General features: G+C 48.3%; 1 protein-coding gene across 8 annotated transcripts in view; it reads left to right on the top strand.

The window, feature by feature from the left end:
- The window catches only part of ARHGEF10 (Rho guanine nucleotide exchange factor 10), a 67,227-nt gene extending 54,213 nt beyond the window's left edge, over positions 1 to 13,014 (top strand). For all 8 annotated transcript variants that reach the window (XM_016191794.2, XM_060184952.1, XM_016191790.2 and 5 more), the window contains 10 exons: positions 615 to 742; positions 857 to 957; positions 1,866 to 1,987; positions 2,635 to 2,721; positions 3,529 to 3,746; positions 4,117 to 4,274; positions 7,298 to 7,440; positions 7,655 to 7,829; positions 9,373 to 9,495; positions 11,200 to 13,014. In XM_016191794.2, the coding sequence (XP_016047280.1) occupies positions 615 to 742; positions 857 to 957; positions 1,866 to 1,987; positions 2,635 to 2,721; positions 3,529 to 3,746; positions 4,117 to 4,274; positions 7,298 to 7,440; positions 7,655 to 7,829; positions 9,373 to 9,495; positions 11,200 to 11,711 (1,767 nt within the window). In that variant the 3' untranslated portion in view covers positions 11,712 to 13,014. The remainder of the gene's footprint in view (positions 1 to 614; positions 743 to 856; positions 958 to 1,865; positions 1,988 to 2,634; positions 2,722 to 3,528; positions 3,747 to 4,116; positions 4,275 to 7,297; positions 7,441 to 7,654; positions 7,830 to 9,372; positions 9,496 to 11,199) is intronic.
- Positions 13,015 to 13,349: the final 335 nt, after the last annotated feature.

Genomic DNA, 13,349 nt, shown 5'->3' with positions numbered 1-13,349 from the left:
TATATGTTGTGACAGCATGTTTCTTCCTGTCTTGGAAGGAGAACTGTTTCAATTTTCGTTCTGTTTTAGTGGTGTCTTGGCCAAACTATAAAAGAGCTCTGTGTTCATTTGCCTAATGTTACAAGTGAAGCAAGATCTCTGACTCTGTTTAATTGTGCAAAGGGAGAAAGTTTTATTAAAGTACGGGACAATATAGGGGGGTGGAGGTCTCTCTCAAATCATCCCCACCTCCTGATCTGCAATGGCTCTTTAAATCCTCTGGGAAGGTAGTAATTGCAGGACTGGGATGCACAATTTTCCAGGTTTCTCTGGGATTGTGGATCAGGTGCCTTTCTCATGTTGTTCTCTCTGGGCTGCCAGGTGAGCTCATAGATCAAGTACTTCCCAGATGTGCTTTTCCAAGTGAAAGATTCAGTGCTCTCCAGATGTCTCGGGATTTCTCTATGAATTTTTAACTCCATCTGCTGTTTCAAAACCCTCAGGGTTCTCTTTTTCAGAAATGGTCAGATAGGAGTGTTAGCCTCCCTGAGTTTGTCATATAACTACCTGGCTACAGATAGCAAGGACCCTGTCTCCCTGATACTTCACAATGCATTTCTCTGTTTCCCTCCTAGAATTTAAATCAGTCAGTGGCCCATGACTGGACCTCAGGTCTACAGAGACTCATTTTGAAGAAAGAGGAGGACATCAGAGCTGCCCACTGCTGTCGAATCCAGTTACAGCTGCCAGGGAAGCAGGACAAGTGAGTGGGGACATCAGAAGAAGCCTGCTGTGCCTGGTGCTGGGACAGTGACTGTCAGGATATGGGACCACCTGTCCTTCCAAATCACAAGAATCCTCCCCTTCTCTCTGGCAGGTCTGGGCGACCGACTTTCTTTACTGCCGTATTCAACACCTTCACCCCTGCCATTAAAGAGGCCTGGATCCACAGTCTGCAGATGGCCAAGCTGGGCCTAGGTATACTTGGGCTGTGGGACCTAGAGGCGGGGCTTCCTGCCAGAAACTGTGGTCCCTTCTTTCTAGTATTTTTTTTGTTATGGTGAGATTCATACCCAGGCGGATAGAACCATGGCTGAGAAGTAATCCTGACCGTTGACTCACCATTCTTTCACCCAAAGGAAGTGACGGGAATGTGTTATGTAGGTACATATGTCATTTACTTAGATAACACTGGGGTGGGGCATGTGCATTACATTATCCATCAGAGGGAGGCAGTCTGAAATTCTCACTGGAAATGCAGAAGAAAAGCAGGTGATTGAGTGCTGCCTTGACTCAGGCTCTTTGGTCCCTTGTGGGTGGTTCACAGCAGGACAGCTCTGTCCCACATGGAGTCTTTGAATGGCCATGGTCAGTCATAGCTTCTCCCTCCCTCCCTCCCACCTTTCCTGAATAATTTAGGGGGGTTATCAAGTCAGGTTCACAGTGACTCAGTAAAACAGGTAGGGCCACTCACTCAAAAGATTGAATTGAGCCTGAAAGTAAATTGTCTTCAGAGGAAACACAGCTCAGGCTGAGAGGGTAGCTCACCATAGGGGGGGGGGGGATCGATTTCATTCCATGCTTTTATCCCCTGGCTTTATGCCTGGCATCAGAACCCTCTCTACTGTCAAATCTCAGCAGCTCAGCTGCTTTGAAAAGTAGTGACAGCAAGTAGAAACCTGGAACTCGGGAATTCCTTGGGGGAAGGGCTCTGGTATCCCAGATAAAGCCACATTGCCCCTGACCGTTGAGGCCTCCAAGGTTGCCTTGTTTCCAGAAAGTAAAGAGTTCCATTCCCCAGCCTCTGACCCCAGCTACACTGTTCAGGGCCAGGTGCTTTGGCTGTCACCCGTGCAGCCACTTATCTGGCTTTGCTGTTCCCACAGAGGAGGACAACCACCTGGGCTGGTTCTGTGTGGAGGATGATGGAAACCAGATTAAGAAGGAGAGACACCCCCTCCTGGTAGGACATATGCCTGTGACAGTGGCCAAGCAGCAGGAGTTCAAGGTGAGGCCTGTCTTCAGCCAAGAACATCCCTCCCAGCCAGGGTTGTTTGCCAGGGCAGAGTGGCCCCATCTCTGGTTCCTGCTCCCTCAGTTCCTGTCTTCTCTGGGCTCATTTCCTCAGAAAGCACTGAAGGGGGATTGGTAGCCATATCTGCATTCTGACTGTGTCACAGGGGCTGGGGGTAGCCCCTCAGCTGCTGGGTGCTTCAGGGAAACATGGGGTATCTCAGATGAGTCAGCTCTGGCCACCCACAGTTTGCTGGTGCCTCATGGGTGGGGATCTGAAGGTGTGTGTGTGTGTGTGATGCATTCAGTTCTTCAGGTGTCCCTGTTGATATCCAAGTGCCATCTACTCAACAGTGTTCCTACACTGGGGTGTTTCTCTAAATAGAACATCTATTCTTGCTTCTCACTGGAGGTCTGGAACCTGAGGGTCCCAGATCCTCTGTGCCATATCCCTTTACCTGCTAAGTGGGTAACAGTTCCAGGCTGGCTCCGACATGCCAGAAGAGGTAGCTGACTCCTCAGAATGACTTGAGACCTGTTCTTCAGTCTTTCCTTGACACGAAGAGCCTGGAGCCTGTCACGAGCTGAGATGCTGTCATGTGGTGCTGAGTCTCCTGAAACTGAGCTTTTGTCCCACTGCAGATTGAATGTGCCGTGTACAACCCAGAGCCACACCCACACAGCGATGGCCAGTTGGACCCACTGTCCTCTGCCCACGGCTTCCTGTGGGTGAGCTGCCCATCCATCCAGTGCTAGAATCTATGGGGGGGTGGGGAGAGGGGGTGCGGGTCACAGCCTTGGTTACTCCTTAGGGTGTGTGTCTCTAGGGCTTGGGAAGATAGGTTAGGAGTTGTAGGCTGGACCTTTTCACACACATTTGTATTAGGACTTGTCCTGAGAGTCAGCTCAGCCCCAAAAGAAAGTGTGCAGCAATCAGGGATCCACCACTTCCTTCCTTCCTCTGAAAGTTTATTGACTGAAACTCAGTGCGAAGACGGCTGACTCAGCCAATGTAGTTCCAACATTCCTTCACTTCTGGAGGTTAACTTGCACAATTTTCTTTCTTCTTGCAAGGCACTACTGGTGTTTTACCCTGAAATTTAGCAGTTAATGTTCATTTGTTCCAAGCAAACATTAGTATTTGAATGATGCTTCAAGGGCAGGGCAAAGCTCTGCTTTGCGTAGCCAGAACTATTCCTCAGGAATGATTATTTGGGGGTCTTCTTGTACCCACTTTTTTACCCTCCCCAGACCCTTTGCTGATCGCAAACCTTTCCTGCCCCTTCCCCCTTGCCTTCTCCATCTTCTCACTCTGAGTGCCTGCCCACCCCCAAATAGGGAGGCTTAACCTTTGGTTTGTCATAGAAAAGAAACATCATGCAAAGACACATCATGCACATGGAGACTGAGGCAAAGGGGCTGCACCGTTACTGACGTGTAGAGTGGGTCCCATGTGGGGGACCCCACAGGAGGATCTCCTTGATGCTTCAGTGGTCCTCGTGCCAGGGGGCACCCACATACCCCTCCTCTTACTAGATCGGCAGCTGTTCCAGTCAGATGGGCCAGGTGGCCATTGTCTCGCTCCACAGCTCCTCTCCCAAGGTCATTGAGTGCTTCAACGTGGAATCCCGTCTGCTCTGCATGGCCTTCGTCCCTCCTCTCCCCAGCCCAAGGGTGTCCAACACAGTCCCCATACCTGATGCCACCCGCACCTACGAGGTTCCCACCATCTGCCTGGGGACAGAAGAGGGAAGGTAAGGTGTCTGCTCTGTGACAGCATCCCCATGGTCCCGTGACAGGTTCCCTACCTGCTGCTCAGGTGCAGGTCACAAGGGCCACCTCACATGGTCAGTGACTCAGCCATAGAGTTAGGAGGCCCTGAGGAAAAGGGTAACTGCCAATAGAAGTGATCTCACCATTCCACATGGCCAGCTGTGTCCCCTTCCCTTTTGTTCTGGGATGTGGAGCAAAGTCCCACATTATGTTCTGGTGACACTGACAGGACGGGGTATAAAGGGACTTGTGAATGTTATAGATACCTGGTGTGGAGGGGAGGGACACAGGGACCACTCCAGTTCTGACCACTTTGTTCCATGCATGCTAATGGGCATTTTTCCTCCATAGCATCTCTGTGTACAAAAGCAGCCAGGGCTCCAAGAAGGTGCGCTTACAACACTTCTCCACCCCTGAGAGGTCTGCTGTGCTGTGCCTGACCTGCTCCCCCAAGCACCTCTACGCTGGACTGGTCCACGGCACTGTGGCTGTTTACACCCGGGCAGAAGGTAGTGTCCTAGTACTTCAGTGCTGTCTCCTATCCCAGGACACAGTGTTTCTCATCCCCAAGGGATAGCATGGGGTACAACAGGGCTGGAGTGGGGGTGCTTCAAAAACTGGGGCCTGGAGGAGGACCATAGAAAAAAATTGCCAAATATATATAACAAGAGATGATAGCTATAGATATAATAGTCAACTTATATCTGTAACCTTGGGAGAACTGCTGTAGTTTCAGGTGGAGGGAATGGTGACACAAAATTTTGGTGGTAGGAATGGTGTGGAATTGTGTTATCTCATAATTTTATAAACCAGTAATAAATCACTAATAAACTGAGAAACAAAAACAAACAAACAAACAAAAAAACTGGGGCCTGGCATCTTCTGGATTCCAGAGCAATAGCTGTCATAGACCCCACCCTGACCCCAAGTCCCTAGCTGCCCCTTGTCCCTCTCCAGGCAACAGGTCCTTTTCTGGGACAGAGTTAAAAATGGAAGGGGCTGAAGTGTCCAGTACCTCAACCCCCTCCTGATTCTCTACAGTCCCTGCTCCTCTATCTCTAAAGTCACACAAGTCCAGGGGTTCTGGTGACAGAGGAGAACAGATTCAGGAGTACATTAATGCTGGGTGAGCTTGTCACACTCACTTTTCTTGGTGGGCACACAGCTGTGGGTCCTGTATGCTCCCAACTCAGAGGACCAGTGGGACCCCCCTCCCTCCCTTCTAGGGTCCCTGCTGCTGGAGGGGGTTCTGCTATGGAGAACAGGGTGAGGTGGGACAGTCGCCATAAGCAGCCTTGTGTTAAAATCAGTGTTTGAAATGCAAAGCAAAGACCTTAGAGGAGGGCCTGCCTCTTTCCTGAGCAGGATGTTTGCCTTTCTCGCTAGGAGTTGAAGATGTTACTTGGGTTTGCTTTCAGGCTTGACATCTTAGTTCCTGGCTGGTTTGGATAATTTCAAAGTTCATTTTTATTATTCATGAGTTAATTATATTTTTCATAGTCATGGGCTAATCACTTTTTTAAAACATTTTATTTATTTTTAATAGACAAAAATTGAGAGAGAATGGGGAGATAGAGACAAAAGTAGCACTTCTTCACTGCATGTGAGGCTTCTCCCCTGCAGGTGGAGGCCAGGGGCTTGAACCTGGGCCTTGCACATGGTAATGTATGTACTCAGCCAGGTGCACCACCACTTTATCCCATGTGTTAAGTCTTGCTTCCAGTGAATTTTAGCTTTTTTTTTTCTCCTTCAGGGTTATCACTGGGGCTCAGTGCCTGTACCACAAATTCACTGCCCCTGGTGGCCATTTTTTTCCATTGTTATTGTTGTTGTTGAATAGGACAGAGGGAAATTAAGAGGTGGGGGGGGAGACAGAGAGGGAGAGAGGCACCTGCAGACCTGCTTCACCGCATGTGAAAGTGACCCCCCTGCAGTTGGAGAGCCGGAGACTCCAACTGGGATCCTTGAGCCAGTCCTTGCACTTTGCACTATGTGCGCTTAACCAGATGTGCTACTTTCTGGCCCTGCTACCAGTGATCTTTAAGCTTTTCTCCCTTTTTATGGATTTATTTATTCACTCATTTAGTTACTCATTTACTTCTTGACTAGAGAGAGAAAGAGTTTGAACATGAGGATTAGAATGTTACTTGGGTACATCTGGTGTATCAGATTCATTGGGAATCAGATTCAGGACTTTATACATGCATGTCCTGTCAACCATCAGACTGCCTCCCTGGCCACCAAACATTGTTCTTTTTTTTTAATATTTATTTATTTATTCCCTTTTGTTGCCCTTGTTTTTTATTGTTGTAGCTATTATTGATGTCTTTGTTGCTGGATAGGACAGAGAGAAATGGAGAGAGGAGGGGAAGACAGAGAGGGGGAGAGAAAGATAGACACTTGCAGACCTGCTTCACCGCCTGTGAAGCGACTCCCCTGCAGGTGGGGAGCCGGGGGCTCAAACTGGGATCCTTATGCTGGTCCTTGCGCTTTGCACCACATGCGCTTAACCTGCTGTGCTGCTGCTCGACTCCCTCAAACATTGTTCTATTGATATCCAAACTGTCAGTTCCTACTTTATATAAAGCACAACAGACCTCATCAGTATGTCATGAAAATATTTCCAAGTAAAAACATGGTTATTCCCTCTGCTTCGGGAGAGAGTAGTTCTGCAGGACAGGGAACCCTGCCTTGATTTTGCTATTTTTTTTTATTATTATCTTTATTTATTTATTGGATAGAGATAGCCAGAGATTGAGAGGAGGAAGGGAGATAGAGAGGGAGAGAGACAGAGAGACACCTGCTGCCCTGCTTCATCATTCTCAAAGCTTTCCCCCTGCAGGTAAGAACTGGGGGCTTGAACCCAGGTCCTTGTGCACAGTAACATATGCGCTCAACCAGTTGTGCCACCACCCAGCTCCCCTTTTTTTGTTACCCTTAGAATGTGGTGTGTGCCAGAGTGTGTGTGTGTGTGTGTGTGTGTGTGTGTGTGTGTGTGTGTGTATTTACCAGAGCACTTCTCAGCTCTGATATATTGTGGCACTAGAGATTTGATGCCTCAGGCATGAAAGCATTTTTGCATAACCATTATGCAATCTCCCCAGTTCTCGGAGAACATTTTAAAATAAAGCAGGTAATGGTGAACTTGACCCCATTGCAGTTCTTTTTCATAAGGACAGAATCATTTTGTACATTGTGTGACTGAACATGATGTCAGTCACTGAACTGTTAACTGCTGTGCTAAGCTGCTCAATCACATCCACACACTGTAATTCTCATGAGAACCAGCAGGCTCACAACTCAGAACAAAGACCCTGAGCACTCATTTTTCAGGGACACTTGAAGTACAGGGTATGTCCAAGGGAATTGGATGTACAGGTCAGCATCCATGCTTTCCTGGCATGTCTAGAACTGAGCTTCAGTGTCAGAATTCCAGTGATACTGGTTTGTCTGTTGTGCAAAAGGCTTTGTATTCCTGTGCACAGATAACTGCCACTTCTTCATGTGAGTAAAGGAAATGCTTCCTTTCCAGATGGGTCCTGGGACCCTGAGCCTGAGAAAGTGATCAAACTGGGTGTGCTGCCTGTGCGGAGTCTGCTGCTGGTGGAGGACATGCTCTGGGCCGCGTCGGGCGGCCACGTGTTTGTGATCAGTGTGGACACCCACACCGTGGAGGTGAGCAGTACTGCACGAGTCTCCCAGTGCCAGCCATGCAGCTCACACACACCCCAACCTGCACTTAGCACCAAGGGGAAGGTGTCTGGCATGAGGGTAGTGGTGGTGGAGGCTGGCACTTGGGAGAGAACTGGTTCATGAAAGCCTCCTTTTTTGGCCCTCTGTGGGCTTCAGGTGCCCCATGGCCTGGGCATCACTTTCTCTTGGTTTCCAGAACCAGCTGGAGGCCCACCAGGAAGAGGGCATGGTGGTCTCGCACATGGCTGTCTCTGGAGTTGGCATCTGGATTGCCTTCACCTCTGGGTCCACACTGCGCCTCTTCCACACAGAGACCCTCAAACACCTGCAGGACGTCAGTGTCGCCACCCCTGTGAGCCACATGCTGGCAGGTGAGACAGTGCTGCATGCACTGAAGAGGGTTTCCTCAGCAGTATAGAGTCGCCCTTGGCATTTATGTGGGTCCCTGTGTTTAATAGTCCTCATGACCTGTGAGTTTAGTATTGAGTTCTTTTCTGTGCGGGGTGTGTGTGTGTGTGTGTGTGTGTGTGTGTGTGTGTGTATGTGTCTGAAACCCATTTCTCAGTGGGATCCTCAATCATCAACAGGAACTGATATCATGTCACACTCAATGGTTGCAGAAGGTGGCTTACTTTACCTAGGGGTGAGCTGGAGCAAGGCGCCTCCATAAATATAGAAGAAGCCTTTTTCTAGAGCAGCAGGTGCCATCAGTGTAGTAAAAGGGGTGGGGTGGGGGTGGGGAGACACAGGAACCATCTTCTGAAAGAGGAAACAAGCCCACATGATGCAAATTTAGGGTAGAATCAGAGCCCATCCCTTCCGACCTCCTGCAATCTCCGGTGGCAGAGTTGGCCACCAGTGAATACAGTTCAGATGCAACATCCCCCCCTCTCCCCAAGTCCCAAGACACACAGGCAGGCAAGTGTGCAGAATTCTGGGAAATGTAAATATTTTTAACTTTGAAAAAATATTGTAAGTATGTGTTTAGAACTCAGACCAAATCCCTGTTTGGGGGTAGTAGATGTTTTTGTTTGCTTTGCTTTTGCTTTTGTTTTGTGGTTACCTAAGGAGTTTATGAAAATGCCTTCTGTGGATGTGCTGATCATCTGTGATTCTATGACCACCCAGTTGAACTTGGGGGTCAAAAGCCAAGAGACTGAAAGCAGCATTTATTTCTGCAGTAAAGGACAGTCACATGGTGTAAAAGGGCTCACATTATTTTTCATGGTGAACTGCAGTGGGGTTCTGGGATTTGGGGCTAAGCTGAACAATGCAGAGGGAAGCCTGGCACCATTTTGAAAGCTGTGGCTGACAGTAGTGTCCAGCAGAGACATAGTGGGGATATGTGCAAAACCTCTGTGTGGGGAGAGCAGGAGCATGAGAGGTCCAGAAAGGAGCCGCCCTTCCCTCCTATCCTAGCTTTCAGCTAGGGTGCACTGACAATTGACCACCAGGCAGAAGAGGGAGTAACTCTCCAGTTCCTCTGGACTCAGGACTTTCTGCTTGCATCCCTTCCCACCTGGCCTCTCATTTCTAGCACTGAGCCCAGGACAGTCCAGTGACCCTCGAGGCCACCCTGTATCATTGGTTCTCACTATCCTTTGTACAATGAGAGTCTTAAGCCCTGGAACTTCAGCACCTGCATGGAGCCTAGTCAGAGATTCTCTGCTTCTCCTGGGAGGGAGGTGGTTTCAGAGATAGTGCCTGGAAGCTCCTGAGAAGGCATCTGGGTGGCACTATCTGTGGCATCGATCCCCATGAAATTTTTCTTTCACCTAGTGGGAGTGAATACAGTGCACAAGGTTTAGAACTGCAGGGACTCCCAGTGATGCTGCTCCTGGGTCTGGAAGCCTCTGCTCACCTGGCAGCTGCAAAGAGGACATGAGGGGGACACTACTACCCTTGTTTTTGCAGGGCCCCAGCACCTGTCAGTGACTTCCCTGCTTGTCTGCCATGGCCTTTTGATGATTGGCACCAGCGTGGGTATTGTGGTAGCTCTGCCTGTCCCCCGACTGCAGGGGATCCCCAAAGTGACAGGTAAGTATGCTGTACCCCTGGGGCCCCATCTCCTTACTCTCTTACATCTCCTTATTTCTTAAGCTAGCTGTCCAGGAAAGATCCTCAAAATTGTGTGTTCCTTTTCCCTGTATTGCCACCTGTTAGTTCCTGTTGTGACATACAGTTCTGTTGGGTGAAAGTGGTTACTTCTGTATTTTACATTGCAAAGAAGGGAGTCCACATTTGTAAAAGGTCACTCATGTTCTTCTTCTCCTCCCCTTCCCCCTCCCCCTCCCCTCCTCCCCTCCCCTTCCCCTCCCCCTCCTCCCCCACCCCCTCCCTTCCCCCTCCTTCTCCTCCTCCTCCTCCTCCTTCTTTTGCAATCTTGGCAGCTTTAATTGGGTATATAGCCTTTTGGGGAAGCCTGAAAACAGTGAATCTAGGCTCAGGATCCAGTTCAGGGGTTTTGAGGAATGGCCATATCTGTGAGAAAAGCATGTGCAATTGCAAAAAGATGTTTGCTGCAGTACTTCATCTTGAAATAATTTATTATGAGAGAGAGAGCACAAGCAGAACACTGACCTAACATAAATGATGGGGGTATAGCTCGTGGGTAGAGCATTTGACTGCACATAAATGATGCTGGGGTTCAAATCTGGGGCCTTACCTATGCTCTACCTTGTGCTCTAAGCTTGTGCTCTACCTCCTGAGCCATGTTTCTGGTCCCAGAAGGATTTTATTATTCAGATGACATCATCCTTAAATTGGAACATTGCCTATTTAATTAGGATCCAAGAATTATTTATTCTTTTTTTTTTACAAAGCATTTTCTTTTTTAAAAAAATATTTATTTTATTTATTTATTCCCTTTTGTTGCCCTTGTTGTCTTATTGTTGTAGTTATTATTGTTGTTGTTGTTGTCGTCATTGGATAGGACAGAGAGAAATGGAGAGAGGAGGGGAGACAGAGAGGAGGAAGTAAGACAGACACCTGCAGACCTGCTTCACCGCCTGTGAAGCAACTCCCCTGCAGGTGGGGAGCCACCTGCGCTTAACCCGCTGCGCTACAGCCTGACTCCCAGAATTATTTATTCTAATACTTATCCCTTTTACAATAGAAACTGGCAGGAAGCTAGGCTTCCTGTTCCTAAGACAGATACATTTTCAGGGCTTCAGGTTTTAAAACCAATACTTATGAAAAATACATGTATTTCCTCAGGTCAGGGGAGAAGGGATTTCTGTGGAGAATAGAGAAGTTTCTATCTTATTACTTTGGAAGCAGGATGTGAATATGAGAACCGGATATGCTAATGAAAACCCAGTGTGTTCTTGATGCATTTGAAAGCTTTCCTGGAACTAACGCAGAAGACCAGCAATGATTTTTTTCTTCAGTTAAATCAAATTTATTTATAGCTACTAGACAATGCCAACCAGTAACATTATCTCCAGATAACTCCTTACTTCCTTTAGTCCCCAAATTTTATTTTCTCAACCGCTTCTGTAAAAAATCACTTGATCTATGATTTTTTTAATTAGTGCTTTAATAGTGTCTTACGAAGTATTAAGATATCAGGAGTTTAATCCCACACCCACAACATGGTGTGTATAAGTCTCCACACCCTCCACCAGCCTTCTGTGGCAGTGACTTTTGTTCTTGCCTGTCACTGTGCAGGTAGGGCTAGTGCACAGGGGCAGGAGGTGTGAACAGGGTGACCTGTGGTGACCCAGGGTCTTGTATTTCCAGGCAGAGGCATGGTCTCCTACCACGCACACAATGGTCCTGTCAAGTTCCTGGTGGCGGCTGCAGCCCTGGAGAAGGAGCCCCATAAACCTCAGGATAGCCCACCTCCTGCAGGCCCCCAGGATGAGGAGCAGGGGGAGGGCCCCCAAGAAGGGCCAGGACTGGGTCCCTGCACAGGTCCCAGTGACTTGGACACAGCCATCTGGCTGGGAGACTCACTAGGCTCAGTGACACATAAGAGTGATGTCTCCTCATCCTCAGGGTCCTTGACCCCCTCACAGGGCTCTGGCTCCCTGGAGCACCAGACTGAGGACAGTGTCCTAGGGGAACTTCTGCGGCACCCTGGCCTCATGCCTAGTGGGGGCCGGAGGGCTAGGCGGGCTCGGGCTGGCTCAGTGCTGGTGGCCTGCGGGGGCCAGGGCCACCGAAAGGTGAGCAGGAAGACACGACCACAGCGCCCAGAGGAGCTGGCCTCCAGCCTCATGGTCTGGCAGATCCCCCTGCTGCCTGTGTGAGGACACATCCGGGTCCCAAACCTGCTCCCCAACCTGCTCCCCAGTCTGGTCCATGCCAGGTCCCTCCTGTCCGTGTGTCAATTTGGGCACCCTGACAGACCCATGCTGCCCAATATGAGGACCCAGCCAGGCACCTAGCCAGATGTATGCCTGGTCCAGGCCACAGTTACACTCAGGCTGAGTTACAAATAGCCTGGGAAGAAATGTGCAATACCCTAAGGGCAGCTCCCCTGTCAGCTGGCCTGGCTCTGACTCTAGCAACTGACTGAACAAGGCACTTGCTGAGAGGCCCACTGAAGCCTCTGTCTGAGCAACTTGAAATTCTGGACAGCCTGCTCCTCTGTCTATCATATCTCCCTTCCCCCCCCAACTCCAGCTCCAGACCTCACCTCCCCAGTGGCGCGGACGTGGCAAACAACAGCATATTTCATGGGAGGGACTGATAAACAGTTCTTAAGATCACTTACTTGATAAGAGTCACTACCTTTATTTATATTCCATACCTTTTAATCCCAGAATAGAATGTGTAGCCATGAAGAAAGCTAGATAAGAGTCACCTGTGCAGGTAGGGTTGCCGGCTCTCAGAAGTGAGCAGGGTTCTCCAAAGTGGTATAATGCCTAGATTATATATTTTAACAAAGTAGTATTTTTATATTACAGTTTTCTATTAAAAATTAACAGTTAATGTTTCAATACTTTGCCTGTAACATTGCATGAATAATGTTTGCTTTGAACCAAAGTGCTCTGGTACCTTATACATTTAGACTTGGATGCCATGCCAGAAATGCCCTCTCCCATCCCATAAATGGCACTAATGTCCACGTTGGAATCTGTAGTTTGGGCTTTGTGGAGAAACTAGAGATTTTCTCATGCTGATTCTTGCATCTGTTCATGTGAAGCTATATCTCCTTCTGAGTATAATTCCAAACAACTCATGGTGCTTTCAGTGTGGCTATGTCCTTGCCAGCAGTGGGACATGACATCCCTCTTCTCAACATGCAGGTTTGCACTCTGCTGTCTAGAGCTGACCTGTGCATGCTGGGGTGTGTGAGTGACCACTGTGCTCAGTGTGTGTTGATATATCAGTGTTTTACCTGTGGGTCGTGGGGGAAACTAATGCAGGCATTCTCGGGAACTGTGCTTCTCAGCACTTTACAGATGACTAAAAACACTAATGTGACTTAGCCAAATATTCTCCAGGGTGCATATCTGCCTGTGTGAAAGTGACATTTGCCAAGCTACTTACACTGTTAGCTGCTGTCTTGTCTCCTAAATAAAATCTTTTTTTTTATTTAAAAATACAGCACTGCCAGTTGCTTGTTTTTCTTTTTTTCTGGTGAAACAAAGGGTGATGCCATTCTTTCCCAGGGCATAGAAGGGAAGAACCTCTGTACCAACTGATCCTCACAACTGAATTGAATGCAAACAAGCCACAAACCACACTGAGATTTGGTTCTGCAAAAACAAACTACAGGACCTTTTTATATCACAGGAGCAGGTTGATAGAACTTAAAATATGTATGTGTAAAAGTAAGAGGGAGGAAAAAACCCATGAGATAAGTTCAGCAGGTTAGGAAACAACCCACAGATATAAAGTTAACAAAGGAATGAATGTTTGCTTTGTTACAGTTTATAGGG

Source organism: Erinaceus europaeus, chromosome 2 (assembly GCF_950295315.1).
Source record: "Erinaceus europaeus chromosome 2, mEriEur2.1, whole genome shotgun sequence".
Taxonomy (NCBI): domain Eukaryota; kingdom Metazoa; phylum Chordata; class Mammalia; order Eulipotyphla; family Erinaceidae; genus Erinaceus; species Erinaceus europaeus.
This window is presented reverse-complemented; position numbering and strand designations above follow the sequence as displayed.